The sequence below is a fragment of the Mycotypha africana genome, assembly GCF_025528875.1.
Source record: "Mycotypha africana strain NRRL 2978 chromosome Unknown BDF20scaffold_3, whole genome shotgun sequence".
In the NCBI taxonomy this organism is placed as follows: Eukaryota; Fungi; Mucoromycota; class Mucoromycetes; order Mucorales; family Mycotyphaceae; genus Mycotypha; species Mycotypha africana.
This window is the reverse complement of record NW_026515727.1, coordinates 857,937-883,337: the sequence shown is the minus strand read 5'-3', so window position 1 is coordinate 883,337 and position 25,401 is coordinate 857,937. Positions and strand designations below refer to the sequence as shown.

At 38.8% G+C, this 25,401-nt stretch overlaps 9 protein-coding genes across 9 annotated transcripts; 3 read left to right on the top strand and 6 right to left on the bottom strand.

Annotated features, from left to right (window-relative positions):
* Window positions 1–182: 182 nt before the first annotated feature.
* On the top strand, window positions 183–2,039 carry BDF20DRAFT_858795 (uncharacterized protein). The gene has a single exon (XM_053080430.1). It carries the CDS (start codon window positions 357–359, stop codon window positions 1,836–1,838), a length of 1,482 nt encoding a protein of 493 aa, XP_052938043.1. The 5' UTR covers window positions 183–356; the 3' UTR covers window positions 1,839–2,039.
* A 1,831-nt stretch (window positions 2,040–3,870) lies between these two features.
* On the bottom strand, window positions 3,871–4,954 carry BDF20DRAFT_858790 (uncharacterized protein). Its single transcript, XM_053080429.1, has 2 exons — window positions 4,394–4,954; window positions 3,871–4,325 (listed from the first exon to the last, which is right to left on the bottom strand). The coding sequence occupies exons 1-2, from the start codon at window positions 4,845–4,847 to the stop codon at window positions 4,255–4,257; spliced, it is 525 nt and encodes a 174-aa protein (XP_052938042.1). The 5' UTR covers window positions 4,848–4,954; the 3' UTR covers window positions 3,871–4,254.
* On the bottom strand, window positions 4,951–6,125 carry BDF20DRAFT_858784 (uncharacterized protein; the record flags this gene model as incomplete). The annotated part of the gene is made up of 3 exons (XM_053080428.1): window positions 4,951–5,578; window positions 5,676–5,713; window positions 5,874–6,125. Coding segments are annotated over 2 exons (231 nt in total), but the record flags the coding sequence as incomplete, so codon positions are not given.
* A 497-nt stretch (window positions 6,126–6,622) lies between these two features.
* On the top strand, window positions 6,623–8,166 carry BDF20DRAFT_833765 (uncharacterized protein; the record flags this gene model as incomplete). The annotated part of the gene is made up of 5 exons (XM_053078679.1): window positions 6,623–6,740; window positions 6,933–7,138; window positions 7,417–7,510; window positions 7,534–7,668; window positions 8,060–8,166. The coding sequence occupies 5 exons, from the start codon at window positions 6,623–6,625 to the stop codon at window positions 8,164–8,166; spliced, it is 660 nt and encodes a 219-aa protein (XP_052938040.1).
* Window positions 8,167–8,404: 238 nt separating this feature from the next.
* Window positions 8,405–13,830, bottom strand: BDF20DRAFT_911369 (SNF2 family N-terminal domain-containing protein; the record flags this gene model as incomplete). Its single annotated transcript, XM_053083811.1, has 5 exons — window positions 8,405–9,071; window positions 9,143–9,261; window positions 9,353–13,162; window positions 13,250–13,740; window positions 13,818–13,830. 5 exons carry the CDS (start codon window positions 13,828–13,830, stop codon window positions 8,405–8,407), a joined length of 5,100 nt encoding a protein of 1,699 aa, XP_052938039.1.
* A 91-nt stretch (window positions 13,831–13,921) lies between these two features.
* On the bottom strand, window positions 13,922–15,235 carry BDF20DRAFT_858767 (uncharacterized protein). Its single transcript, XM_053080427.1, has one exon. It carries the CDS (start codon window positions 14,972–14,974, stop codon window positions 13,994–13,996), a length of 981 nt encoding a protein of 326 aa, XP_052938038.1. The 5' UTR covers window positions 14,975–15,235; the 3' UTR covers window positions 13,922–13,993.
* A 106-nt stretch (window positions 15,236–15,341) lies between these two features.
* Window positions 15,342–18,934, bottom strand: BDF20DRAFT_858762 (uncharacterized protein). Its single transcript, XM_053080426.1, has 4 exons — window positions 18,194–18,934; window positions 17,857–18,100; window positions 17,338–17,756; window positions 15,342–17,250 (listed from the first exon to the last, which is right to left on the bottom strand). The coding sequence occupies exons 1-4, from the start codon at window positions 18,834–18,836 to the stop codon at window positions 15,668–15,670; spliced, it is 2,889 nt and encodes a 962-aa protein (XP_052938037.1). The 5' UTR covers window positions 18,837–18,934; the 3' UTR covers window positions 15,342–15,667.
* A 1,861-nt stretch (window positions 18,935–20,795) lies between these two features.
* BDF20DRAFT_816664 (DRAP deaminase) lies at window positions 20,796–22,126 on the top strand (the record flags this gene model as incomplete). The annotated part of the gene is made up of 3 exons (XM_053077177.1): window positions 20,796–20,951; window positions 21,026–21,435; window positions 21,511–22,126. Coding segments are annotated over 3 exons (1,182 nt in total), but the record flags the coding sequence as incomplete, so codon positions are not given.
* A 528-nt stretch (window positions 22,127–22,654) lies between these two features.
* On the bottom strand, window positions 22,655–24,407 carry BDF20DRAFT_817224 (uncharacterized protein; the record flags this gene model as incomplete). Its single annotated transcript, XM_053077231.1, has 6 exons — window positions 22,655–22,946; window positions 23,018–23,112; window positions 23,244–23,333; window positions 23,413–23,572; window positions 23,680–23,782; window positions 23,852–24,407. The coding sequence occupies 6 exons, from the start codon at window positions 24,405–24,407 to the stop codon at window positions 22,655–22,657; spliced, it is 1,296 nt and encodes a 431-aa protein (XP_052938035.1).
* Window positions 24,408–25,401: the final 994 nt, after the last annotated feature.

Genomic DNA, 25,401 nt, shown 5'->3' with positions numbered 1-25,401 from the left:
TTTACTCTTTCTTTCGAATGTAATTTTCAATTTCTATATGTTCACTTTTGTCTTTTTCTCATTATCTTTTTTTTACTTTGAACTTGTCTAAAATGATAAATTCTATTAGCTAACACAACCCACTCCTTGCATTCTTTCTAATTATAGAAATACTACGCAATGTTGTTGTTGGCTCGGAACAGTTAACGAGAAGCAAGTATGAAACGTTCTAACGATCACTCTAGCGGACAAAGCGAACAATCGAAGAAGCCCCGTGTTTCGCATACAGCTCAAGGAAATTACGGGTAAAGCACAGCTCACGGAACAAAGTGCTCATTCCATCTAGGAACTGACAAATGAGGTTCACTTAATTTAGGATGGAAGCGTATGCGCAATACGATCCAATGCAAGACTACGGATCAACAGCAGGGCAAAATGGCTCAGGTTACAGCGGTTATGACCAGTCATCAGCCGCCGCAGCGGCAGCTATGTATGGCATGAGTTACAACAACCCACAATTTTTAACTGCTCAATACGGCAATGCAGGTTACGGACCTGCTGCAGCCGCAGCTAGTCTTTATGGTGCTGGTGGTGCGACTGCAGACATGGAGCACTCAAGAACGATTTATCTTGGCAATGTGCACCCTGATACAACGGCTCACGACGTTCTCAGTCAGATTCACGTGGGTGCGATTGAATCTTATCATCATCTACCGGCCAAAAATTGCGCTTTTGTCACCTTTATTGAGTCTACAGCTGCGCAGCTATTTTATCAACAGCATGCACCTTCCGTTGGGAAGCCATTCACTGTCAATTCCAACTATCTCAAGGTAGGATGGGGTAAACCGAACAATCCCTCTCTGTACGTACAAACAGCTATTCGAGCCGGTGCGACTCGTAACGTATACTTAGGCAAACTGGATTCTTCCGTCGACACAGAAGAATCGATTCGTGAAACCTGTTCGCAATTTGGAGAAATTGAACAAGTCAGGGTGCTGCCCGAGAAAAACATTGCCTTTGTTCATTTCTTGTCTGTTCAGTCTGCTCTGAAATGTGTGAGTAACTTGCCTTCCCTTCCGGGTTGGGAGGATAAGAAAGTCAACTACGGTAAAGACCACTGTGCTGATATGTCGGGCAAGTATGCTGCAGTCGCTGCAGCCGCCGGTTTTGGTTTACCTACCGCTGCTGCTTATGGATTGAATTTCGACCCTTATGGTATAAATGCTGCCGCCGCATATGGCCTTCCTCCGAGCGCTGGTCCAATGCAACAACGTACCTTGTATTTGGGTAATCTGCATGAGGATACCACGGTGGAAGATATCTGTAATCAGATGAGAGGGGGCAACATTGTTCAAATCAGGCATTTACGTGAAAAGCGCATCGCCTTTATTACTTATGCTGATGCCGCGACGGCCTATATGATCTGGGACTATTATAATAAGATGGGTCTTTCTATTAAAAGGTCAAGAGTGCGCGTTAATTTCGGTAAACCCTCTACGCTCCCCCCTCAAGTCACCCGTGCCCTTCAAGCCGGTGCTACGCGTAATGTTTATATTGGTGGCATTACTGATTTTGAGAAATTCACCCTTGAAAAGTTGAAAAGCGACTTTGCTCAGTTCGGTGATATAGAGATGGTGAATGTAATGGTTGAGAAAAACTGTGCTTTTGTTAACTTTACCAGTGTTCAGAATGCCATGCTTGCTATCACTGGCTACAAGGGAAACCCTGAGTACAGTAATTTCAAGGTAAATTACGGTAAAGATAGATGCGGTTATCTTTGGAAGGCAGGCGGAGGTGCCTCCACTTCGGGCTCCACCTTTGCTAATAGAAACCAAGAAGGCAAAGAAAATCAGCAGTGAAGCGCCAAGCAAGAGACCACATAAGCATTGGTTCGTCCTCTCACACCTTCCCCACCCCCACCTCCTCCACTCTTCTTCCTCTCCGCCTATTTTTCTTAGTGTGATACCGTGTTTAAATGAAGAAAAGAAACTTTCCAATGAGTACACTTGTCAATTTTAAAATACCGGAATAAAACTAGTATAAACTGTCCAAAAGAGCCTAATGACATTGGTGAGTTTTCATCAATAATGCACTTGTTACCGTGTGAAAGCATAGCACAAGTTTTTTTGATCCTTCTGTTTTAAAAGAAGCGACAGCCGGAATAAGCGGAAGAAGCAGAACCATTTTTTCTTTGAAGTTTAGGATATGGGTTCTCTCATGGACACGATCACTTGCATAGCTCAATCGTATTGCCGATGATTGCTCCAGTATCGAGTTTTCGAGTCAAGAGATGATTTGATGTTTTCGGAAAATACGTCCATTCTTATTGAAGCATGCCGTATGTATAATGAGTTACTCTATTATTGCTGCACTATATTGATATAGACATTACTGTTTTTCAGCAGGTAAAATGATTTTGTCTGGTATCATTAAATGCTTCTACTGGAAATTGTAGTCTATGAATAATTGTCTCTTTTAATACCCTCATCCTTCAAGGCAACCGACAAAAACACGAAACAGCAGCAACATCAGATAAAAATTAGAAAATAATGCGACAGTTGAAACTCGATATCTGCCTTTATTGCATACAAAATGTTTCTTTGAAAAGTGCTCTCTGTATACTAAAATATAGAATACAAGCGTTGCATATGCCGATCATAAATTGTCTTTGTATCCTTTGAATATTTTTGATCCAAAAGAAACAGCAGCAAGATAATCCTTTTTTTTGGAGGGGAGATAACCATCAACAACCGCAATAATGCTAATGTAATCAACATTCAAAATTGTATTCTATCGTGCCACGTTGTCACTTCAAAATGAAACCGATAAAAATTATAAACGCTGGGCAGAAGAACAAAGTTAATGCTGTTGTCATAATGCAGCTCAAACATCATTTTGGCTTATTATACTTACGGGCTCAAAAATGGCTTGGGCAGCCAATATTTGCCCTTCAATGGTCCGTTGGAGTAAAGCTCATACAGTGCTCTTAGAGACTAGTCGCAAAAGGTTTTCAGATGCTTTCTTTATATCATTCCCTTAGTTCATGTGAGCGCCATAGTGAATTCATCTGTTGCATCGTAGAACTAGAAACTGAGTCTTTCTATTATCCGTCATTTATTTTTAAGTGAGTTTTCTGTAAGAAACATCATCTACATTAGACTTATATTCATTCTATATCAGGTATCCAATTTCAGTTAATCAATGCTTGAAAATTTTACAAGAATACAATATTCACGGGCTATTTGAGATGTAGAAAATTCAAGTACACTGGTCTATGTCCACCCAGCGAAAGTATTGCCAACTAACCGAATTTGGCGCTTGATCATGCTGAAATTTAAAACAGAGAGGTGTACAGGCTTAAAGACACAATAGCGGAAGATGATATAGGGGTACGTGACAGAAGGGGCAAACAATGAATATAGTCAGCCCAGTAACAAACGAGGTATAATCAAATTAGATAATTCAAAAAAATACAAAAAGTTGATGATCTGAGAAATATTATGATTTTGTCGATGAAAGAACTTGACGGAAACAACCTTCATTGGTTTAAACTGAATTTATGATGCAAGAAAACTTTTTGTTATGTCCCCTATTATTATACAATACTGTTGCTTACCCACAAAATGATGGGTATAAGCACGAGCTGTATTGACTGTTTTTCATTCGATTTCACACACTTGTAAAACGATGGACAAGGATAAAATGCAAGAGGAAGGCGTGCAACAGTTGGGATAGTCCTGTCTGCAAACGCAAAAAAAAACTAATAATTCAAGAATTCCGTTTATGGACGTGCCTTACTCGAGTACATCTGTAATTGGCGCATGCATGAAACAGACCCTTCATTTGCAATATCGTAGCTTTCTTTTTCAGCCGATCGATCAAAATTGCAGAAAACAAAAAAAAAAAAAAAAGAACTCAGAAAAAAATTAATCTTTATTCGAGAAGGAAACATACATTCAGGAACATCCAGCAATAGCTATAGGAAAAGAAAAAGAAAAAAAAAAATTAAAGGAGTAATAAGAGAAATGGTAGCATGGTTGTCAGAATAGAGTAGGATAGCTATATACATGTACAACTTAATAATTGGACTTTAAAAGGAAAGCATACGAGATAACTATGGCAAAGTAGAAAGATTGGGTTGAAACAATGATTGTCATAACCTGTTATATCAATCATATTCAATGTTTAGAGAAAGGAATATTAAATATAGTCTTTCTTTTTTTGAGACCATTCTTGTACTTCTTTATCATATACCATATCCTTTTACTTGTAAGTCTAAGACAGATAAAAGTCGCTACCGTCACTTTGTTGGCGCTCATGGTTTTGCATATTGGTAGAGTATACAACTAAAAAACGATCAAAGATGAGTGAGCTTCAGTAGGCAAATAATAAGCAGCAATTGCCAGAAACTTACAACCATGAGGGACCGTTGCGACTTCAGTTGTAGACATGTAATAGGGTGCAAGAAGCATAGGATGGATCATGTTGGTAGTATTCGTTGTAGTAGGATAGTGTTGTTGTGATGGTTGAGATGTGAAGGACTGTAAGGAAAGTGAAGAAGAGTCAGAGTGAGGATTGTATATGTCAAGATTGGGTGACGAAGAAGTGATGTAGTAAGAAGTATGGCTAGAAGAAGTTGTTGAAGGAGATTGAGGGGTATTGTTTACCATATTGTATGGTGCGGAGTTCAACCCAAGATAGGTTGAAGTTTGGATGTCAATATCATGAGAAGTAGAATTCAATGGTGGATGAAAGTTATCAGCGCTACTATGTGACCATGGTAATTCCTTCAAGGGAGTCACCATTGACACCTGAGTCGATGATGAGTTGAAGTGAGGTAACGAGGATAAAGACATTTGATTTGACATGAGATCGTTTTCTTCGGGTGATTGCAAGACAGGCTGTTGTTGTGGTTGAGAAGCAATTGGAGGAATCAATTGAGTAGCGGCGGTAGTAGTAGTAGTAGTAGTAGTAGCAGTCAAATGAGGCTTTGTTTGCTTCATCATTTTTTTTTTCTTAGGTGAATGTACGATCAGTTGCTCTGTTGGCTTCTGGATATCGCTTTCGTCTTTGCTATTAAGCATGGATTCGGGTGTAGGAGGTGGAGAAAGCTGCAGGTCAGAGCTAGCTCTTCGTTTCAGCGAGGGTTTCTTCTCCTTGGCAGTAGATATCAATTTATCTTTGGGTAAAAGGGCTTCTTTACTGGTTTCAATGGATTGCTTTTGTTCAGTTGTGGGTTGCGATTTCTTACTGTGCTTGCATGCAGCTTCAGCTTGTCTCTTCAATTTCTCGTTCTCTAAACGTAACTTCTGAATTTCTGAAGTGTATTTGGATTCCCTTTTCAGGCTCGCAGATACTTGATAGGAAACAACGCGTATAAGTTGCTTGAGCAATTTTAAAGCGTTTTCATCTGCATAACATGAAAGACTCACCGAATTCCAAAGATTTCGATACAATCATAGTTTTGCTCGGTCTACGAACTGATTGAAGCGAAGGAAGTGCATGAGCTAATTGTTGAAACTTCATGTTGAGATGCTCTCGGCGCTGGCGCTCAAGAGCATTATGAGCTGATCTTCTATCATTATGTGCAGAAAGGTCACTATATGATTATTATTATTATTTTTTATGAATACAGAGTACTGTCAGTCTAAGCAATCAGGAAAGAGGACAGATCAAGAGCTAGACAAGGATCTTACTTTTCATTCAACGTCAAGTTTGCAGACAAAGTCATACCTATACATAGATGATATGTAGAGTGAATCATTTGACATTAAGAACGCGTTCTTCTACAAAAAGAATGACTTACCGAAAAACCCATTACTGGGATTTCGCAGGGATTGACCGTTCGTTGTAATCCTAAACTTCTCTGAAGGCATTCTATGCTCTTTCACTAGAAAAAAAAAGGTAGAAAAAAAAAAAAGGAAAAAGAAAAGGATATATACAGTAATTGAATAGGTAAAAATAAAAGGCAAGCCTTCTCTTTTTTAAACCAAAGGGTAGGGTATAGAGTGATTTATAAAAAGGTTTGTAAGGGAAAGAATGAGCTGTTTGTATAGAAAAAAAAAGAGGAAAGGGATTGGGATCTCTTGCTCTACTTCACTAACCTATTTATAAGTTTTCTCATCATCAGTAGCTGTCTTTTTTTTGGGGGGAGGGGTGGAGGTACAATATTAATTTTGAGTTAAAGTGTAATAAGGGGTCTTTTTGGGGGTGAGACCTGGGGGGAGGGAGGGCGCGGGGGAGAGGACAGTGCATTCGTTGTCTCACAGGCTCATCTCTCTTATTGCATCCTGTTTTTTAAGCCATATTATTGGCAGACAGCATATAAATTGATCAACATTAAAAAATTGTTGATTTCGGTGGACTATAATTTATATGGTAGTAAGATTATTTATAGGCGTCCTTCGTTCGTCAGCATTATTTTCGTATTTCAGTGTCAGACAATGGCGTTTGATATGTTTTTCTGCCTGGAGAATATCTCTTTATTATTCCTAGTTGCTTATCACAGATAGCACAAGGACGCTGTAGCGGTTCACGGTTTCAAGCCAAGGTAAATATGGCACTGGATAGCCTTATTTGCATATTATACATCGGATATCACATTTGTAAAAGGCTAGAAGGATCCGAACTTTAATGCAGACATATGTATTTTTTGATATTTGTGTTTGACCAAATACGGGTAATATCCGTGCTGTTCATGCAGGCCATGCAGGCGTCTTTTCATTTTCGCTTGCACGACGATTTTGCTGCAGAATACTATAGTGAGATCAGCCTTCACCAATAGCGCGCATTCTCTCTTAGTCCTTTTGATGCACCTGCTTCACCAACTGGGCCAATGTCCTCAAGTAGATACCATCATTCAACCTGAAAACGCATTTATGTTTTTATCTGCTCCCTTATTATCAGATTTGACTTACTAGCTTACATAAATATTGCATCAATATCAAATGTAGACAAATTTTGTACTGGAAACTCTATTCTACGTAAATGTTCTCTCGAAATGGAAGCTGCCTGTGGGCGCTGTTTTGCACAACCCTTATTACGAAAGCCTATCTGGATAATGAATATTCAAAATGGTCTTCTGCTTAATATCTTAATGCTCTTTGTTCATGATTTGCTGCTTGAAAGAGAACGAGCCATCTCTGCATTTATAAATAAGGTAAATGTTATCAGTCTATTTCTTTGATAAGTCCTTTAAAAAGGGTTTTGCATTTTCATCCATGACAGACAACTCTAAGTGATGTAGACTAGCATTTCTTCACACCAAACAGCTCCCTGCCCCCCTCCTTCCCCCGTCCTTCTTTCATTAATAAGTTTCTCATTAGATATCTAAAAATCATAGAAATCGCCGAGTGGCGTCTGTATTATCTCCTATTTTAGTTGCATATCAGATATACTAAAGAGACCCTCTTTCTTTGCAACAATTCTTTTTTAAAGTTCGTTCTCTTGAAACTCATGACAAACCCTCAGAATATATTTCGAAACGTGGAAAAAGTTCACTATATCAGTAACAAAAATTTACAGTTGTATGGTACATACCAATCTTTATATAAGCTTTATACGCATTTTGCACTGACCTCAAGAAAAGCCTAAATCAGCGATTCCGTTCTCGTCTACGAGATAAAACTCATATATATAGAGGACAGTGTATACACAGGGGTGAAAAGTTTGGTGTAGTTGAGGGACACGGTTTGTACCAGTAGCTCATAAAAGGATATCTACACATACTGGATAGCGGACTTGTAATCTTAGTAAAAGATGAATGACAAAAGGCGGAGAATGTTACACTGCTGTGCGACCCATGCATTGCTATGCTGGTTACATCGACAAAAAACAAAGCTAAGGTTATAAAGTGAACATGTTCTGCAACGTAAGAAAAAAAAGGAAAAAATCGTAATGAAATATGACTGGCATATGTCGGCAATACGTTCATGTCGGGTCAGCTCTCCAGGCGTGAAAGACGTAGTACTGTGATTGTTTATCGCCGTTGTGAGTTAAGTTGAACGCGGACATTACAATTATTCTCTGAGGACACCAGAAAAAGAGAAACATAAAATTCAATTTGTAAGAGCAATGGTAGGCCAAAATACGCTGGTAGATCACACAAATGCTATAATTTTTCACAATGAGTCCACTGATACTACAGTCTCTGTTAAATTCGTAAATTTGCGACATGGTAAAGCTTAAATTTCCCCGTTCATTCGCCTTGCAATAGAATCAAACAAAAGTCAAATTAACGCAATCATATCTCTGCAAAAGTAAGTTCAAATATATTTAGAACTATTTTAGAATAAAGGATTGCTTTTATCGATGAAATAAACTGAGGGTATATAATTACATGAACATTGATTAGTATACATTCCCTTATTTGAACAACAAAAGTATATGTACAATAGCTGTGTAAGACTTTGGTTTCCAGAGCTATCTATTGAGAAGTAGTGGAAACAAACCCACCAAATCCAAGATCCACGCCAACCATTTCTCTTTCCCAGAATTGTAACATGTACTGGTCCACATGTCCTACATCTAATTGTATATCACTGCCACCTTCCGCCTCATCTTCGTCATTGGGTTGTTCAGCTCGGTTATATTGAATACCATCAGCTTCTTCGTCATTTTTTACTGAAGTCACTGTCGGCATAGATCCATCCTCCTCCATCTCCGTAGGTGCTTCGCTTACTTGCCTCAAAGGAAGGGGCGAACAAACAGCAGAGGGTGTCGTAGCACTCGTCGCTGCAGATTCACTCAATGGTGTGCTTAGTTCTGACGTTGTGTATAATTCCGTTGGTTGCTGACTGACAGACTCGCTTCTTCCTTTTCCTTTCGATCTACTTTGACTATCATCCACGAATTCTTGTTCATCCAAATTCATCTCTTTTCGAGCTGCAATAGCAGCAGCGGCATCATTTTCATCTTCTGCTTCCAACAATGCTTGCTCGTATTCTTTGTCGTTGTTGAGCTGTTTGCTGAGATGAGAGGAAGAAGTTGCCGCTGCTGATCCAACAACTTCAGGAAGGTCTTTCCACCAATCATTCTTATTGAAATAATCATCAGTGAAACCACCTTCTTGAATCACTACATTATCCAACATCCTATGATAAAAGTGGTATGCGTTAAAACCGTCTCCCCCCATCCCTTATTGTTGAACAAAAGTGGGCGTTACCTCTTCTGATTCGCTTTTTTGAATATATTTTCTTCGATTGTAAATTCAGTAACAAATCGATAAATATGTACATCACGCGTTTGACCAATTCGATGGGCTCTGTCTTGACATTGTTTATCCTTTCGTTTTTTTTGGGGTTTTTTTTTGTTTCAATAGCTTAGCTATGTATTTCTCTCTTTTTTTTTACCTCCATTTTTCTTTTTTCCTTACCATAGATGGATTCCAATCTGAATCATAAAAAATAACCGTATCTGCACCTGTCAGATTGATACCCAAACCACCACTTCTTGTCGACAAAATAAAGCACAAGATACGTTTATCATTATTAAAATGTTCGGTCAATACCTGACGCTGTTCCACCTTAGTAGCACCGTCTAATCGTAAGTAACGATGTCCATGCATATTCAAAAATGTTTCCAGAATATCCAACACACGAGTCATCTGTGTAAAAATTAAAGCGCGATGACCTCCAGCGGCCAGCTGCTTCAGAAGCACGTCCAATTTCTGCAGTTTACCACAGTCATATTGAAGCAATCTTTTATCGGGAAAAGCAATGGAGAGACGAGATTTAATAGGATGGAAGATATCATTCTCCACCGTGTTGGCTTTGATAAGTGACAACGTGAGTTCATCAACAGAAGCCACAGATTGTTCTATGTCTGTCCTATTTTCTATGAAGGGTACATACTGTGCTTCCGAGGGCTGCTGATGTTTTTGACGGTATTCTGCATGAATCACAACTTTAGGCGTCACAAATCCAAACTGCTCAATAATGTCTCGATTTTTTTCTATTCTCTGCTTATAGCTTTGAATAGCATGATATAATGACTCACAACTGTCCATATAGTAACGTGGATCGTGGTTGAATTTGTATTTCAAAAAGGCGGAGGGTGAAACAAGCTGTATAAATGACGAGTCATAGAGCGGTTTCTTAGCACACCTGAAATGATTAACATAGTAAATCATTTGCCACCGTTCCCTGGCGCGTACGTATTTTCGCATTTCACGATACTTGGCATATTTCTTCAGGTCGTGATAATCCTTGGATGAGGTGATTCCATGTGACTCAGCTGTCGTGATGTGTTTTTGCTGACAGGCAATCATAGTAAGTATCTCCTTCGCGGCTTCCAGACGCATCGTATCATCAGCTACAGCGCGACTTATCCATCTTCTATTTTGATTGGTATCAGTAACAACAAGATTCAAGAAGTTCAAATCCAACTTTTCTCTTGCGTCCGTGGACGTAGTAAGCAATCGTCGCCGAATAATTGCTTCGATCTTTTGGCCAGTGAACTGTACGTCGTCAGTCATAGCAAAACTTGTCAAGATAGGTCGCTCTTCGAACAGGTCAGGATGATTACACACTTTACGTAATTGCATCAGACAGTTAATAATACTCAAAAAACTACCACTAGCCAGCGTTTCTTTCGTCTTGGCACGACTCATAAAATCATCATAAAGAAATCGTTGCCGTTTAGATAATTTGCAGTACACAATATGTTCATGTTTCTCTGGCATTTGTCTTTCAACATCTATCTTTAGCCGTCTTAGTAAATAGGGTCGAAGCACGGTATGCAATTTCTGAATAGCCGCTCGGGATTCTTCTTCAATCATAGCAGCCTGTTCGTCTAGCATAAGTTGATCTTCCTGGTGAGGCGACCGCTGATAGTTATCTTTTTTAATTAAACGATCGACGGGCTGCGAGAACCATTCCTGAAACTCTTTCAAATTAGCAAACCCCACAGGCATATGTTGCGACACTCCATTCGGCATCAAAAAATACAATAGAGACCATAGTTCCATTAAATTGTTTTGTAAAGGTGTGCCCGTCAATAACAAACGACGTTTTGCATTGAAGTTTAGTAAGACTTGCCACCGTTGTGATCGAAAATTTTTGATATGGTGGGCTTCATCCAAAACCAAATAATGCCATGCCTTTCGCCGAAACACACTTTGATCTTGCAAAACTAATTGATAGGAAGTTATACAGACGTGGAAAGCATTTTCTTTTGACCATCCTGATCGTTTGAGTTTACGTTCTTTCGTATTTCCGTAGTAAGTCATAATTTTGAAGGCGGGTAACCATTTTTTAAATTCCATTTCCCAATTTAAAATGACACTCGTAGGGACGACGATCAGATGAGGACCCCAGACACTCCTTTCGCATGCTAGATAGGCGAGCAAAGAAATAGTCTGAATCGTTTTTCCCAACCCCATCTCATCAGCTAAAATTCCGTTAAGGCCATTTTTATATAGACTGGCAAGCCAATCTAGACCAACATGTTGATACTCTCGTAATGTACCACGTAATAAAAATGGAATAGGTGTGATGACTGTTGTTGTATCTAGTGTATTACCTGTAGGTTGAATAGTATCGACCGTATCAGAGGCTGTTGGAGTATCTGGCTGACCAAGTGTAGAAGGCTGTTCATTTGAAGAAGAAGGCTTCTCATCTTCTAGTAGAGCAGATAGAGTCGTTCTCTCCGGACTGTCGTCATTCGATGTTATTTTTCTACGTTTTAACGAAGAAATCATGGTGTTATCTTCATTATTCACATTGTCAGAAGATAGAGCTCTTTTTGCGGCTGTGATTGTATGATCGTCGCCGTCTTCCTCTTCTGTCTCGCTGACTAAGTCGGGTCGATAGTTGTATTTTTGCAAAAGTTCTTCGACAGACAAGCCAGCTTCATTTTGTAATGCATTTAATTCCTCAGTATCGCTTTCACTTTCCCCATCTTCTTCAATTGGTATATCCTCCGTATCAGATGTCAACGCAAATTCGCCCTCTGCATTTTCATCTTCTTCACCGTCTTCTTCGATTACATCCGCTACATCCTCCTCTTTTTCCAATATTTCTTGATTTGAAACGTTGTATTTTCTCATTAATTCTTCAACCGACAGATTTTGGTCTTCTTCCAATTCTCTCAATTCTTGATCATCATCTTCGCTTTCTGTTATTACATCCTCTTCGTCTAAAATATGATCCTTTACATCCTCCTGTTCTTCTTCATTTTGTTCCCAAAGATCGTCTTGCTGATCATCCGTCATGATGCTACTACTATTCTCCTCGGATGGATAGCTCGTCCAAGTTGTTGCACTGGTGCCACTCATACTCACCACACTATTCTCTCTCGACAATTGCTGCTGCTGCTTTTGTTGTTGTTGTTGCATTTGTTGATGACGAGCCAACTCTTCTTGTCTCGCTCCCAACACATGTTCAGAATGTTCCAAAATCTTTTCCAAATGTCGTCTTCCCTCTTCCGCCTGCTGTTCTTTTAGCAATTCTTTTGAACGAGCCTCACATATCCTTTCTACTAACTTCCATTTCTTTTTGACTTGCTGCGCTGTCCATTTTGCCAGTCGTACCAACTTTTTCTTTTCTTCACGTTGACGTCTTTCATCTTGTGTCCGAATTGTTTCCCAATAGCGATCAATAGCTTTTGCACATCTTCTCGCTTGAGTGATTTTATAACGGTGCATGTTATGAAATTGTTTTGAAGCGGTAGGGATAGTACTAATTAAATGCTGATGATGGTTGCAGTGATTGCTCATAGAGTGTGGATGTGGGTTTTTATAATGAGCAATATTTTGGAATTGACGCGTAAGGAAACCACCTCGTTGTTCAAGTGCATAAAGCCGTTGTCGGATGGCTTTTTCCTTTTCAATGTATTGTAGACGTGCTTCTGGTGTGATGTCGTCGGTACCTCCCTCGATGGAAGCATAAAATGAATTCAAGTAGTCCATAAGTGTGGTGAATTGGCGGTTTTGCCGACGTAAACCAGTACCTGTATGGATAGTGTGAATGAGCTGCTGTTGAAGGATGATGCTGGGAGTACTAGAAGTGGACGTTTTATTATTGTCGGCTATCGCTTTACTCTCCGTTAGAATAGTTTCATGGACAGCGCTTTGTAGGAGATCGAGTAAGGTCGCTTCGCATTTATCTTTCTTTTCTTTCTCAAGCTTGACTTTGAATGAAGGATCTAATTGTAACGATTTCCATAAATCATAAACTGCAACATACTGCAACAGCAGATCAAATTTTTTAAAAAAAAAGAATTAGTTAAGATTTGTACTTCTTGTTACCATCAAACATAAATAACAGCATACAGTATTATATCGAACATCATTGATAAAAGCATGTGGGTCATAATCAAGCATATTTTGGAATAGTTCTAAATGGTATAGTTCCTTCACGGAAGCATTATGCTGTTGTTGAATGGCTGCCATACGACCAAGGCGTTCTTCAATACAGTCCTTTTTCAAATTATCCAACTGTATATTACCGGAAAGAGGTGGCAAGAGCTTATTTTTGGCATTTTCAATAAATAAGGGCTTTTGCTGCTGCTGCTGCTGCTGCTGCTGCTGCTGCTCTTGCTGATGTTTCTTTCTTTTTAAAGGCTTTGTCGAAAGGGCAGAATCAGTATTGTCTGTTCGAGTACGTCGACGCCTACTTCCTTCGATAATGTTGTGTTTACTTAGATCACCATCGGTGTCGAATAAAGATCGCGTCTTTCTATTTTTGAGTTTTTCTTCTATTCGTTGTTCTCGTTTTGTTAATTTAGCTTTTACTGTCGCTTTTTGGTCATTAGACTTTCGATCTAAACATAAAGAGTGAATTTCAAAAAATTACAACCAATGTAAATTAAAAAAAGTATGGGCTTGAAAAGGTGCTTACCAGAATGAGCCATGAAGTTGGAAAGGTTATATAATGAACGAAAAGTTTACTGATAAGTCTAAACAGAATAAAAAAGGGACTGATATGACAAATTCAAGGAAGGACGGTTATTTCAAAGAGCGCATAACAAGCATGGCAATGTTGATTTTATTTACTTTGGACCCGTATAAATGGTATTATTTACTATCAAACTCATATGAATCAATTATGCTACTATTTTCATCATTACTGAGGTTGACAAAATCATCCAAGTTTGCATATTGAAACCAGTCTCTATCAGTATTAACGGAGAAAGGGAGATCATTGGTGGAAATTTGGTCGTTATCCTCGTCCAAGAGTGTAGCACTTGATGGCATATCCGACGATGAGGAAAACAATAAAGAAGGAGGATCCTCTATACCAATCCAATTGTTTGAATTAGTCATGAAATCCAAACTCCAATCCTCTTCCAGGAGTATAGGGTTATCAAGGATTTCGGTATGTAGTAAAGTATTATTAAAGTACTCTTGTAAATCCGCGGTAATGTTGTTGCCGTTACTGGATGCTGTAGCATTGGTTGCGCATTGCGTACAGATAATAGTTGTATCATTGGCTTTATAGGATGAATTATCCTGTTTTAATAGTGTGGTTTTACATAATGAGCATTCAACAAATATGTCAGTTTCAGAATCGGGTATTATCTCTTGTTGCTGCTGCTGCTGCTGCTGCTGCTGCTGTTGTTGTTGTTGGTCTTTGAATTTGCATCTATCTTGATGGTAAACAAGACCATTCTTCGTTTTATAGACTTTGTTGCATTGCAGACAGGTGAATAGTGACTTTCTTCGTTTTTTATGTGCGTTGGTGTCGATTAGAGTAAAATCTGTAGCATCTGATGCAGGCGGCAAATTTTCTGTATCGGTATCACCATCATTACAATCAACATCTTCAAACTTGCGTTTGGTTAAATTGGGTAATGGCGGTTTCTTGGGTGTATCGTAGGGTGAAGATAACGGTTGATGAGGATCTATTCGCCGGCTTAGCAGCTTCAGTTCATTTGAGGATGGTATAGTACGTTGTTTCAGTAGTAGTGGTGGCCTTTTTCTTCCTGTAGTCGTTGTGTGAGTATGATCGCTATTGATGTATCGATGTTTTACGGAATAAGGATTCTTTCCGCCCATAGTAGGGCGATCTATCGTACTTTCTACTTTCTCGTTCGAAATCGTAAATGTTTGTCGCTTGATAACTAAGGGAGAATTGCCGGCATTCTTCTTCCAATAATCAGGTGCAATAGATGGATATCGTTGTGCTAGACTATCGTTGTCTATAGTTGATAAGATATTATTAGGCTCACTAAGACAGGGAAAGCAAGTTATTAGCACAGAGTTTATTTCGGTCTGCCCTATTCTTTCATTTTACTTTTTGAATCGTAAGACGCTCGTTGAATCTGAGTATATGAAATGCCTTCTCGTATTATTGTTGTTGACCCTCATAGGGTTTATATTCGTTTATTAAAAGGAAAAAGGAGGGAAGGGCTGTAAGGGAAGGGAAAAAAAAAAGAAGTTGAAAAAAAACAATTTTTTTTTTCTGCTAAAAAAAGGGAAAAAGAGAAAAAAAAAATCTAGTGGACTGCTTCCCCTTACCTGGCAGCTTGTAAACTGCAATAACAAGTGTATAGCTTGATAGTATGCCATACTATATCCTTAGACGAAAGATGTTCAAAAACTGAATAGTAATGGCTCGTATAAGAAAAACAAGAAGATGGTTAGCATAAGAACCGATGCTCAGTAATAGAGACACAATACGGCCGCTATGCACAACAGCTTTGTCCTACATCAAAAGTATGTATAAAGTGTGTATTTCAATCGCATTTTTTACTGGAAATAATAATATTGATCTGTGTTATAAATGATACTGTTACGTATAAATAGTAATGGAATCTTATGGTTATCGTTATCCTGAATGCAAGTTGAGCTATACTTCAATTCTTGTATAGAAGGTATCGTACAAATAATGGTTTCTTTAGACTTGTATTCAATAGAAGGTGATTGAATATCCCCGAACCATATTGCTAAATCTTTTGTGAAGTTTTCACCATGTAGCGTTATAAGATGTTTTTTGACGCTCTCATTGGCACCGCTGTTGTTATTTTCGATAATTGCACAAGTAAAGGAAGTGAGTATGGGGAATGGTGCACAACATATAGGATCGATTGCCATAGTACTGCTTCTGGGTAAGCAAAACTTGTAGGTAATATAGTCTGTACCAACAATCGTCCAAATAGAGGCATCAGATACATCTTCGGTCCAACAAGCACCATTATTCAAATGACTTTTATCAGTTGCAGTTGCTGAAGTAGCTGAAGCAGTGCCACTGGGAGTAGTTGATGCTGTACTATTACGTCGATGATATTGACGACCAGCGCCTCTACTTATACCACCATTTGAGATAAAGTTGTTCACCGACCCTGAATTTGATAACAAAGTTCCATCGTTTAATGAGTTAACACGTCTTCTATAGTGATCGTAGGGATGATGATGATACTGTAAAGAAGTAGTACTGTTCATAGAAATTCCAGCACCGCTCGAGCTACTGTTATTTCCAGTCGTAATATCGCAGGATACACGTCTTCTACGTCCACTAGCACCGCTGTTATTATTACTATTCGATGTTGCCGCAGCTGCCATACGATGTATTGAGGCTTGCTCTTTTTCTTGTTGATTGATTAAATACTGCTGTTGTTGTTGTTGTAGTGTTGTAAGGAAATATCGCTCAGAAGTAGTTTTATGCATACCGACAACATCTTCTAAACAAGCTAAATAAGTAGACTGTGGTTCTGTCAAATGAGGTAATTTCCATTCATTCGGAGACGATTGTAGTGGTAGTTCTTGACTGTAATATTGATAAGCGTATTGAGTAGCCAGTGATGGATCAGTAACAATTTGAAAAGCAATTTTATGTAGTTGAGATACAGGATCACCCAAGGCTTCATCACCACATTCGCCACCACCAACAGGTCCATTTTCATTAAGCACATTACCCAAGACTTGGTTTCCACCTAATACTTGGCTCCCTTTATCCACTTTGCGTATGACCATGATGGGGGATACTAAACCTGTATTTAGGCACTGTAGTACAACAGGTTGATTGTAATGTATTGCAATTGAATCTTGACCTTCACGTTGTTGTAATGCAATAGCGGGCGGTGGAGGGAAATTACGATGGCCGGAAGTACTTGCTTGAGTTGGTGAGTTGCTATCACTTGACGTTGAACGAGACAAGTCAACAAGCCAAATGACAAATGGGTCCCATTTATTGGTTCTTGCGATGAAGCAAGTGTTGTTTGGATTGTCTGTATTACTCTCAGACTCAACAGAAACACCCAAGTATTTAGTGGAAACAGTTTGCGATCTGATGCGATTGAACAGAGATATAAGACTTCCATGATGAATGCATACTAAAAATATGTGTATAGGTTGGCGTGCAGTAAGAAGTGAGTAAAATGTACAGTCAAATACGTACAACTAACTGCTGAACATCTTACATTCCATATTCTTTACACTCTGTCTCTTTTTTGACGGCTTACTAATCACTTTGATACCCTTAGAATAAAAGGTACCTAAATCCCTACTTATTCCCATATCTTGCTCATCTTCAGTACCACCCAGCTGAATATTAACTTGTATCTGCACTCTCTTTCTTTTATCTTCATCGTTTCCACCAGTAACATTATGATTGCTACTGCTATTGACAGTAGAGTCATTTATATGTAAATGCTTTGCTACGCATGCGCCCGTCATTTTCATTTTATTGTCTGATTCTTCGGATGGCTGCCACTCTATATTGCCATTTTGGACAGATTGATTTTCGCCTTTGATTTGTACTTGTACTTTAGGCTCTTTACCATGTATAAACCAAGGTAAAGAACCACTCAAAACAGTTAGAGGAGGGGGGCAAAGAAACCTAATATATGATTTTTTTCGGGTTTTTTTTTTTTTTGATCAGTTCATGTCTCATTATATGGGTTGTTGTTTGCATGAAAAGGAAAGTATATTTTCTATACCTTTTCTCGGTACCATAACTTTTTTGTGCTACTTTACTGGTCAGTATAGTTATTTTTCTTTCGTTTTCAAAAGTGGACAGATAATGCCGTATTGAAGGTTTTAAATCTTCATTCGTCGCAGGTGGAGTTATTGGAAAAGTTGAAGTAGAATTAGTAGTAATTGCATTGACTGAGTCGAATCCATCTTCTTCATCATTCTTAATTACCACCTCCTCTTCTGGTATCGATGGATGATAGAATGAAGCTGTATTATTTGAAAGGATAGAAGTAAGTGAGTCAGACTTTGTAGTTTCAGGCAAATGAAATTCCCAATCATCGTTGTGGTTGATATCCATACTATAGAAAGTCGGCTGCAACGGTGGTAATGAAACTGATATACTACCACTAGCAGCAGTAGCAGTTGTAGTAGTCATAGTAGGAGCAGTAGTAGCAGTGGTTGGTATAATGAAATCTTGTAACAGAAGATCTTCATTGGGATTAATTGTGTTCCTAGCAGTAGCAGTAGGAGGAGCTGTTGTAGTAATAATGTTGTTGGTTGCAGTAACATCAGCAGTAGCAATGGGTGGAAAGGATTGAAACGGATTGTTATCTTCGTGTTTTAAGGCATCTAAAAAACTGGGCGAAAAGAAGGCGGGCGTTGGTGATACTGCCATTGTTGTGTTATCAAAAATAGAAGGATGGCGTTGTGATTGTTGTTGATTAAATGATGAAGCCATGGAAGAAGAAGATGTCGATGACCAAGAAGAAGGAAAAGATGCCAAAATATGATCGAGTTCATTGTGATTAAAGTGATGATGATGTTGATTCTTGTTATCAAAAGAATGAAAATGCATTTCTCCTACCGTAACTGAATGCCTGCGTAGTTGCTGAGGAAGAGGAGGAGCAGGCTGCTGTGCAGTTGGAGCTGTCACATTGGCAGTCCAGTTACTGTCGTTATTCTCAGGTTCTTTCCCTTTATTATTTGAGTGTGAATCAAACATGGTTTTTTTTTGTTTCCTTGGATTATCAAAAGAATAGAAAAGAGAGGGATTTTTATACAGGAGGCCTTTGGAATTATGTTTTGCTTAGTTCTGCTTTGACCCCACATTTTTGGTAAGCACCCAATCAGCTTCGATGTCGGTAATATGAAACATTAATTAGACGAAAGAGGCATAAACTTACTTTTCGTATGATTGTAACACAAAAACGAATCAAAGCACTAAACTTTTGTCTTTTTCCTGAGGTTATATCTTTCTGTTCTTGGTGGATAAAGAAGAGCTAAATCGCACATACCAATGCCGACAGAGGATGGAATTTCTTATTATGCATCTATGTACAGGCTATTGTGCATTCATCAATCTATCATCGTATTACAGAGCTGGTGAAAGTGCGCTTTTTTTATTGATGAAGAAGCAATACATCATTGGATAGGTTCTGTCGTTTTCTCTATTCTTTTATCCATAACCATTATTATGCAAAAGATTGCGTTTAGAACTTAACTAGAAACTAGAAATAGACTGTCTTTCATTACAAATCATCATAATGTACAACACAAAAACTGCGCGCCGTCGTGCCAAGTGTACCCATAATACACTTTTCGAATATTTTTGTAATCACATCCGTCAATCCAATTGAGTTCTGTGTAAGAGCAAAGAAACATGTTTGGACACAATCAAGTCCAATACATCGTATCTGCGAACAATCATTAGGAATAACATGCTTGTAAAGTCTCGAAAGATCCTAAACTGTACAGCTTCCATGTATAGGATTACTACTCGTCGCTGTATTGTCAACCAATCTAATTATCACCGTAAGTATTATTTACATAGTCAGATACTCAAAACGAATAATAGGGTAAACTGAGCACTTTCTGAAATAAAGCAATAATTTGCTGCTTTGATTGCGCAGTGATTTCAAGAACTTTGTTATGAACCTAATACATGAACCTTTATTTTTGAATAAAGCTTTTTGCTCTCTGAATATCTGAGTCGATCGACTGCCTACAGAAGATAGAAAAGAGCATTAATGTATTCGAGAAGCTGCCGTTGCAGCCAGCAGTAAATTTCTGATCATTTTTCTGATAACTATATCACTTATATTTCACTTGCCAAAAGAGATACAGCAAGCATCTTTCTTGTTTAATAAAAATATCTTAGGGGCAGTTCAAAGCTACGAACTAAGATGTTAGTGCTTGAGCAACCTTTCTTATATGATATGCATTTTGCAGTTGTCGGATCAACTTTAATATTAAATCAACATACTCTCGAAAGGGATGAACTGATACTATTGCTTTACGAACTTTCATTCTCAGTGGTTCAATGATACCCTACTTTCTGTTATCCTGTGAGTTTGGGCATTGTCTGTCAAGGAACACTCTGAAAGCTGCGATAGGCATTCGGCAGTGTATTTACTTATTCAGGTGTACATGTTCTTCCAGGTAAAATTTTACTGGCTGTAGGTTTTCCAAACGAGGAAAAACTTGAACTGAGTTTTTTGCTATTTGCCCCTTTTTCTGCCCTCTTTTTTTTCCCTTCTTCTGTAACCAAAGGAAGAATCGATGAATTCACAAGAGGATCCGTCACATCTTGAAGAATCAAAAAACCCAAAAGACGTCATTGATACGGCCTCAACTCCAACAGAAGTAGTAAGCCTCCAAAAATGAAATGTCTTGTCTTATTTGTTCAAGAAATGCCAACCTTTTGTATTTTGTAAGCTTGCAAAGAAAGAAACAAGTAGAGAGAGAGCAGCAAGGAAGCGCAAACTAGCCATGGAAAATCCATTGTACCGACTTGCCAAGAGCAAAGAAGGATCGCCACCTGAAAAGAAACTGAAAAGAAGGAAAGAGGGTGATTTTCGAGATGTGGACGATCTAAACACAGCCAACTACTACTTTGAAAACGGTACCTTTCCATTTTGCTTTTTTTTTTTTCCAAGACAGATCCTCACGGATCAGTTCAATATTGACTAACAATCAACGTTTGATTTATTCATTAGGTTTGCGTAAAGTTAAACCTTACTATTTTGAATACAAATCTTTCGCTAAAGGTCGATGGTTCGATCGAACTATTCTTGATGTGTTCTCTTCAGAATTTAGAGATCGCAGTGAGGTTTATTATGTAAGCTCCACATATGTCAGTTAACACCTGCACACTTTAGTTTAGTTGCTAAACAGGACTTCTCTCCATTTTAGCGTTATGCCATTGAGAAAGGATTGCTGACTATCAATGATAAGCAAGTGACAATAGATACTATTGTGAAGAATGGAGATGTGATAGGACATAAAATTCATAGACATGAGCCACCCGTTTCAGACCAACCCATCAATATTGTATACGAGGATGACGATTTATATGTTATAGACAAGCCTGGAGGAATTCCAGTTCATCCTGCGGGGCGTTATAGGCACAATTCTATCGTACAAATCTTGCGGAAAGAATACAATATACCGAAACTATTTCCTGCCAACCGTCTCGATCTACCAACCTCGGGTCTCATGTTGATTGCTAAAAATTCATCCAAGGCAAAAAAGCTAGAACGAGAAATGTCGGCGGGTTTGATAAGAAAGGAATATGTTTGTCGTGTTGAAGGAGAATTCCCCGAGTAAGTTGCTTTTATAAACTCTATTAGATCAATAGCCTTTCCATTCACCTGCTGTTATTCTTCGCTGATGTATAGTGGCGAAATTGTCTGTGATGCACCTATCAAATGTATTTCGCACAAAATGTCTGTCAACTATGTCCATGCGGATGGAAAACCCTCAGTGACAAAGTTTGAAAAACTAAGTTATAATGGGAAAACAAGTGTTGTACGATGTAAACCTTTAACAGGCCGTACACATCAAATTCGAGTCCATCTACGTTATTTGGGATATCCTATTTCGAATGATCCTTTATATGGTAATAGTACAACATGGGCACCTTGGATCAGACCTGGTGAAAGAATGAAAGATGAAGACGCCAAGATGCTAGTGGATAAACTTTTCGAATACTCACCCATGGAAGATTGGTCTGAGCCTACGGAACCCATAGCTACACCGATTCCAGGAGTAAAAGAGGACGAGTTGGATAATCGTTGCAAAGAGTGTAGCGCTTCACTTATCCTCGGTAAGAATTATGACCAGCTATGCATTTTCTTGCATGCGTGGAAATATTCTGCTAACGGCTGGCAATATGAAACTGAATTACCATTCTGGGCCAAAGAAGACTTTGATGATGAAAAGGATACTCCGGCAAAGTTCAAAAACGCTTTTTGTGAAAAAAAAAATTCCACAATTCCAGTGACTGATGAGTAATATTCATAAATCACTTTCATTATTACAGACAAGGCTTGTATATATTAATATGTATTGTAGATGCTGAGAATAGACTACACTTTTAGACGTAAATTTTCTTGGTTTGTCTCAAAATTAAAGGTTTATTTGGTTGTATTTGTAAATAAGTAGTGGCGAGATACGTGATTCTTCATTCGTGTGCGCCCGAAAAGATTAGATGTCGTAGGTAATAAATTGCGTACAGTGGAATCATTCATTGTGGTAACTTGTGGGTTTCAATTCGAGCCCTAGAACCAAACTGTATTGTTGATCATTCAATCAATTTGTTGGAGTCTCCGTGATATTTATCTTTTTCTGCATATCTTCTGCTAAATCATTCTGTTCATATGGAACCGACGAAGCATGTTTATTGACTGGTGGCTGTTGTTGCTGCCTACTGTTGAAGATTGGCCTTGGTAGAATGTGGGCAGCAAATCTATCGTATAACAATACAACTCAATTAAAGTTGCCCCTATACGAAAATAAGACTAAAGCAAGTGAGCCATTTACTTACTGTGGGTGGTCAGTAAAATATGCATGATGAGATGTTGACGCTGGATTAGCAGGTGCTATTCCTAACATAGTCTCTGGTGTGATAGGCATAATAGGTCTCATGGCAAATGTGGCCATCGGTTGAAATTCACGAGGTCTTACTACTCTTCTATTACGTGCGGTTTGACTCTTTAATTTTTTTTGAGCTGGAGAATCAGCGAACCGCACCTGTAATGGTGCTGAAGAACCTTCAATTGTATGTCCATTGAATTTGTCAATAATAGCTGAAGCTGCTTGGCGATCTGACATTCTACGGTACACAAGAGTATGACCATTAGAATATGAGAATTGGACGATCCACTTCAGTCAATATGCACTCACCTCGCAAAACCAACGCCTCTACTTAGCCCTGATTGCGGATCACGCAAAATTCGATTGGATACCGTTCGATATGGCTGGAATAACTCCTCGAGTTTCTAGGTACGAATTTAATTAAAAAAAGTTTATTCCCTTATCAGAAAACTTGATCTCCGCCAAAAAAAGAAGGGCATCACTCTCCCAATGCCCCATCTTTTGCCCTTTCATTACGCTTTGGAAATAGCCTTACCTCTTCAGTATAATCTAATGGTAAGTTAGAGATGTATATGTTGGTTGAAGTCTCATCCTGCAGATTTTTTAGACGAGAACTGAAGGACTCCTAACGTATGATTCACACAAATTGTTGTGTAAGTGTGTGTGTTAGAAAGATCGACAACACCCTCATTGTTAACCTTTACCTGTCCCACACGAGCATAGGATGCTTGTAATCCAGCTTTATTCAATCCTGTGATAGCCTCCTCACATTCTTTCTCATTATTAAACATGGCAAAGCCATATCCTTTACATTCGCCTGTCTTTTGATCAATGATGGCCTTTGAAGATGCGACATCACCATATCTAATACGTTGAAAATGAAAATAATTAAGGTTTTATGATTTTTTTTCGAGTCAGTTTTTCGTTCATTCTTTTTGTTGTTTTTAGAAATTCCAAAATAAGGAACGTACACTTGGCACATTTCCAAAAATGACTCATCCGTCGTTGAGGATGACAATCCACGAACATAGATATTGTGCGTATGATAATCGACAGCATCTTCTGGTTGTATTTCTTGATGGTTATTGAAGAATTGATAATGTTGTCGCGGTTGCTGATGATGATGTTGTGGATGTGGATGACCACCCATACTGTTATTATGATGCTGGTTGTGTTTCTTATTGCTTCTGTTATCTGTATGAATAATATAAGGTCCTGGCAGGTATTGGTGCGGAGGAGAGCTTGGTAACGAAGTTCTACCTGTCAATATGGGTGAAGTGATATGCAAAGGAGGAAATGGCTGCGTTGAATGCGACGGGAGCACATACGCATGAGTAGGAGGCGAAAGAGCCACTTGTTGATATTGTAAAGTAGGACTGAAGGGTGGGCTTGTAGGGTTAATAGATGGAGATTGTGGGTGCAAGGAAGGAGAGCCGGGATAACTTTGATAGCCATTGGAATAGTCCGGATAATATTGGACTGAAAATTGTGGACTTACAGGATATACATAGGTTAAATTGACAGGATCACCGCTCACTTCATAAGCATTTGTGGCAGCGGCGGCAAGTTGGCTTGGGTCGATGTAAGTAGCTCCATACGGCGGATATGTAGGTGAAGTTGGAGCTATGACAGCATGAAATTCTGGGGTAGGCGCACTTCGTGGAGTATTTCGGGGTGGTGTCGCTTTCCTGTTATCCATACTAGAATCTCGAGTGCTTACACTGCTATTGCTATTTGCTCTGCCATTTGTGCCTGTGGATGAACTGACTTCTGAACTTGCCATTACTATTTATTCAATTTTCTTGTTCAGCGTTGCTGTCTCCTTATGTTTATTTATCTTCCGGTCAAAGTCCTACTTTATCGCTTTATTTCAAAACGGATTAAGTTGACGATTTGGAAAAGTGAACAGAAACGGAGTGTGTGGGACCTTACAAAGATAAACAGAAGAGAAGAGAAGAGAGAGGAGTAAACTGAAAAAGTGCTCAGAAAAAGACACACGCCAGAGTTTACTGTAAGTTTGAAAGGGATGACCAACCAAACGGCGTCATCGGCTTGTTTTTGTCACACTACAAGATTTAAGAGTCCCGCTGGAACAAAAAGGCAGGAAGCCTCGCTATCAAAGACCTTCACATCACATTCCCTCTTTCCTTTGAACGCTGAAGACGGAGTAAAAAAGAGTTGCGGTTATTCAACAAACGTTTTGTCTTTATTTGGAGGTTCTGTAAACTTTCGTTAAAAGAAAGTTCTATTATTTACTGCAACAACAAGGAAATAGCTCTAATGACTTGTGAAGACCGACTAAAATAATGAGTGCATTTGATGACATTGCTATCTTGAGCAATTAAACCAAGTTACTGGTATGAAATATGCTAAAAAACCTTTGCTGACTATATATAAGGGTGCATAGTAGTGCAGAACCATCACAGTTTAAAGCTCTTGTTATCTGTCACAATTAAGCCCAGTTTTTGAAAGCATACGAAACAGAAGTTAGTGAACATGATAAATTTCCATTCATCCGTATCCAAATCAGAAGAAGTTTAAAAAAAGGGGAGAAGTGTGAACACAGAACAACGGTTTCACTAACAAGCTTTCAAAAGGGGCTGTTCCTTAGAGAGAAATGACCTGCCGCCTACTATTACTTACTACATATTCCTCAATGTTTTCAGCAAGTTGGTCGGCCATAGGCTGATATC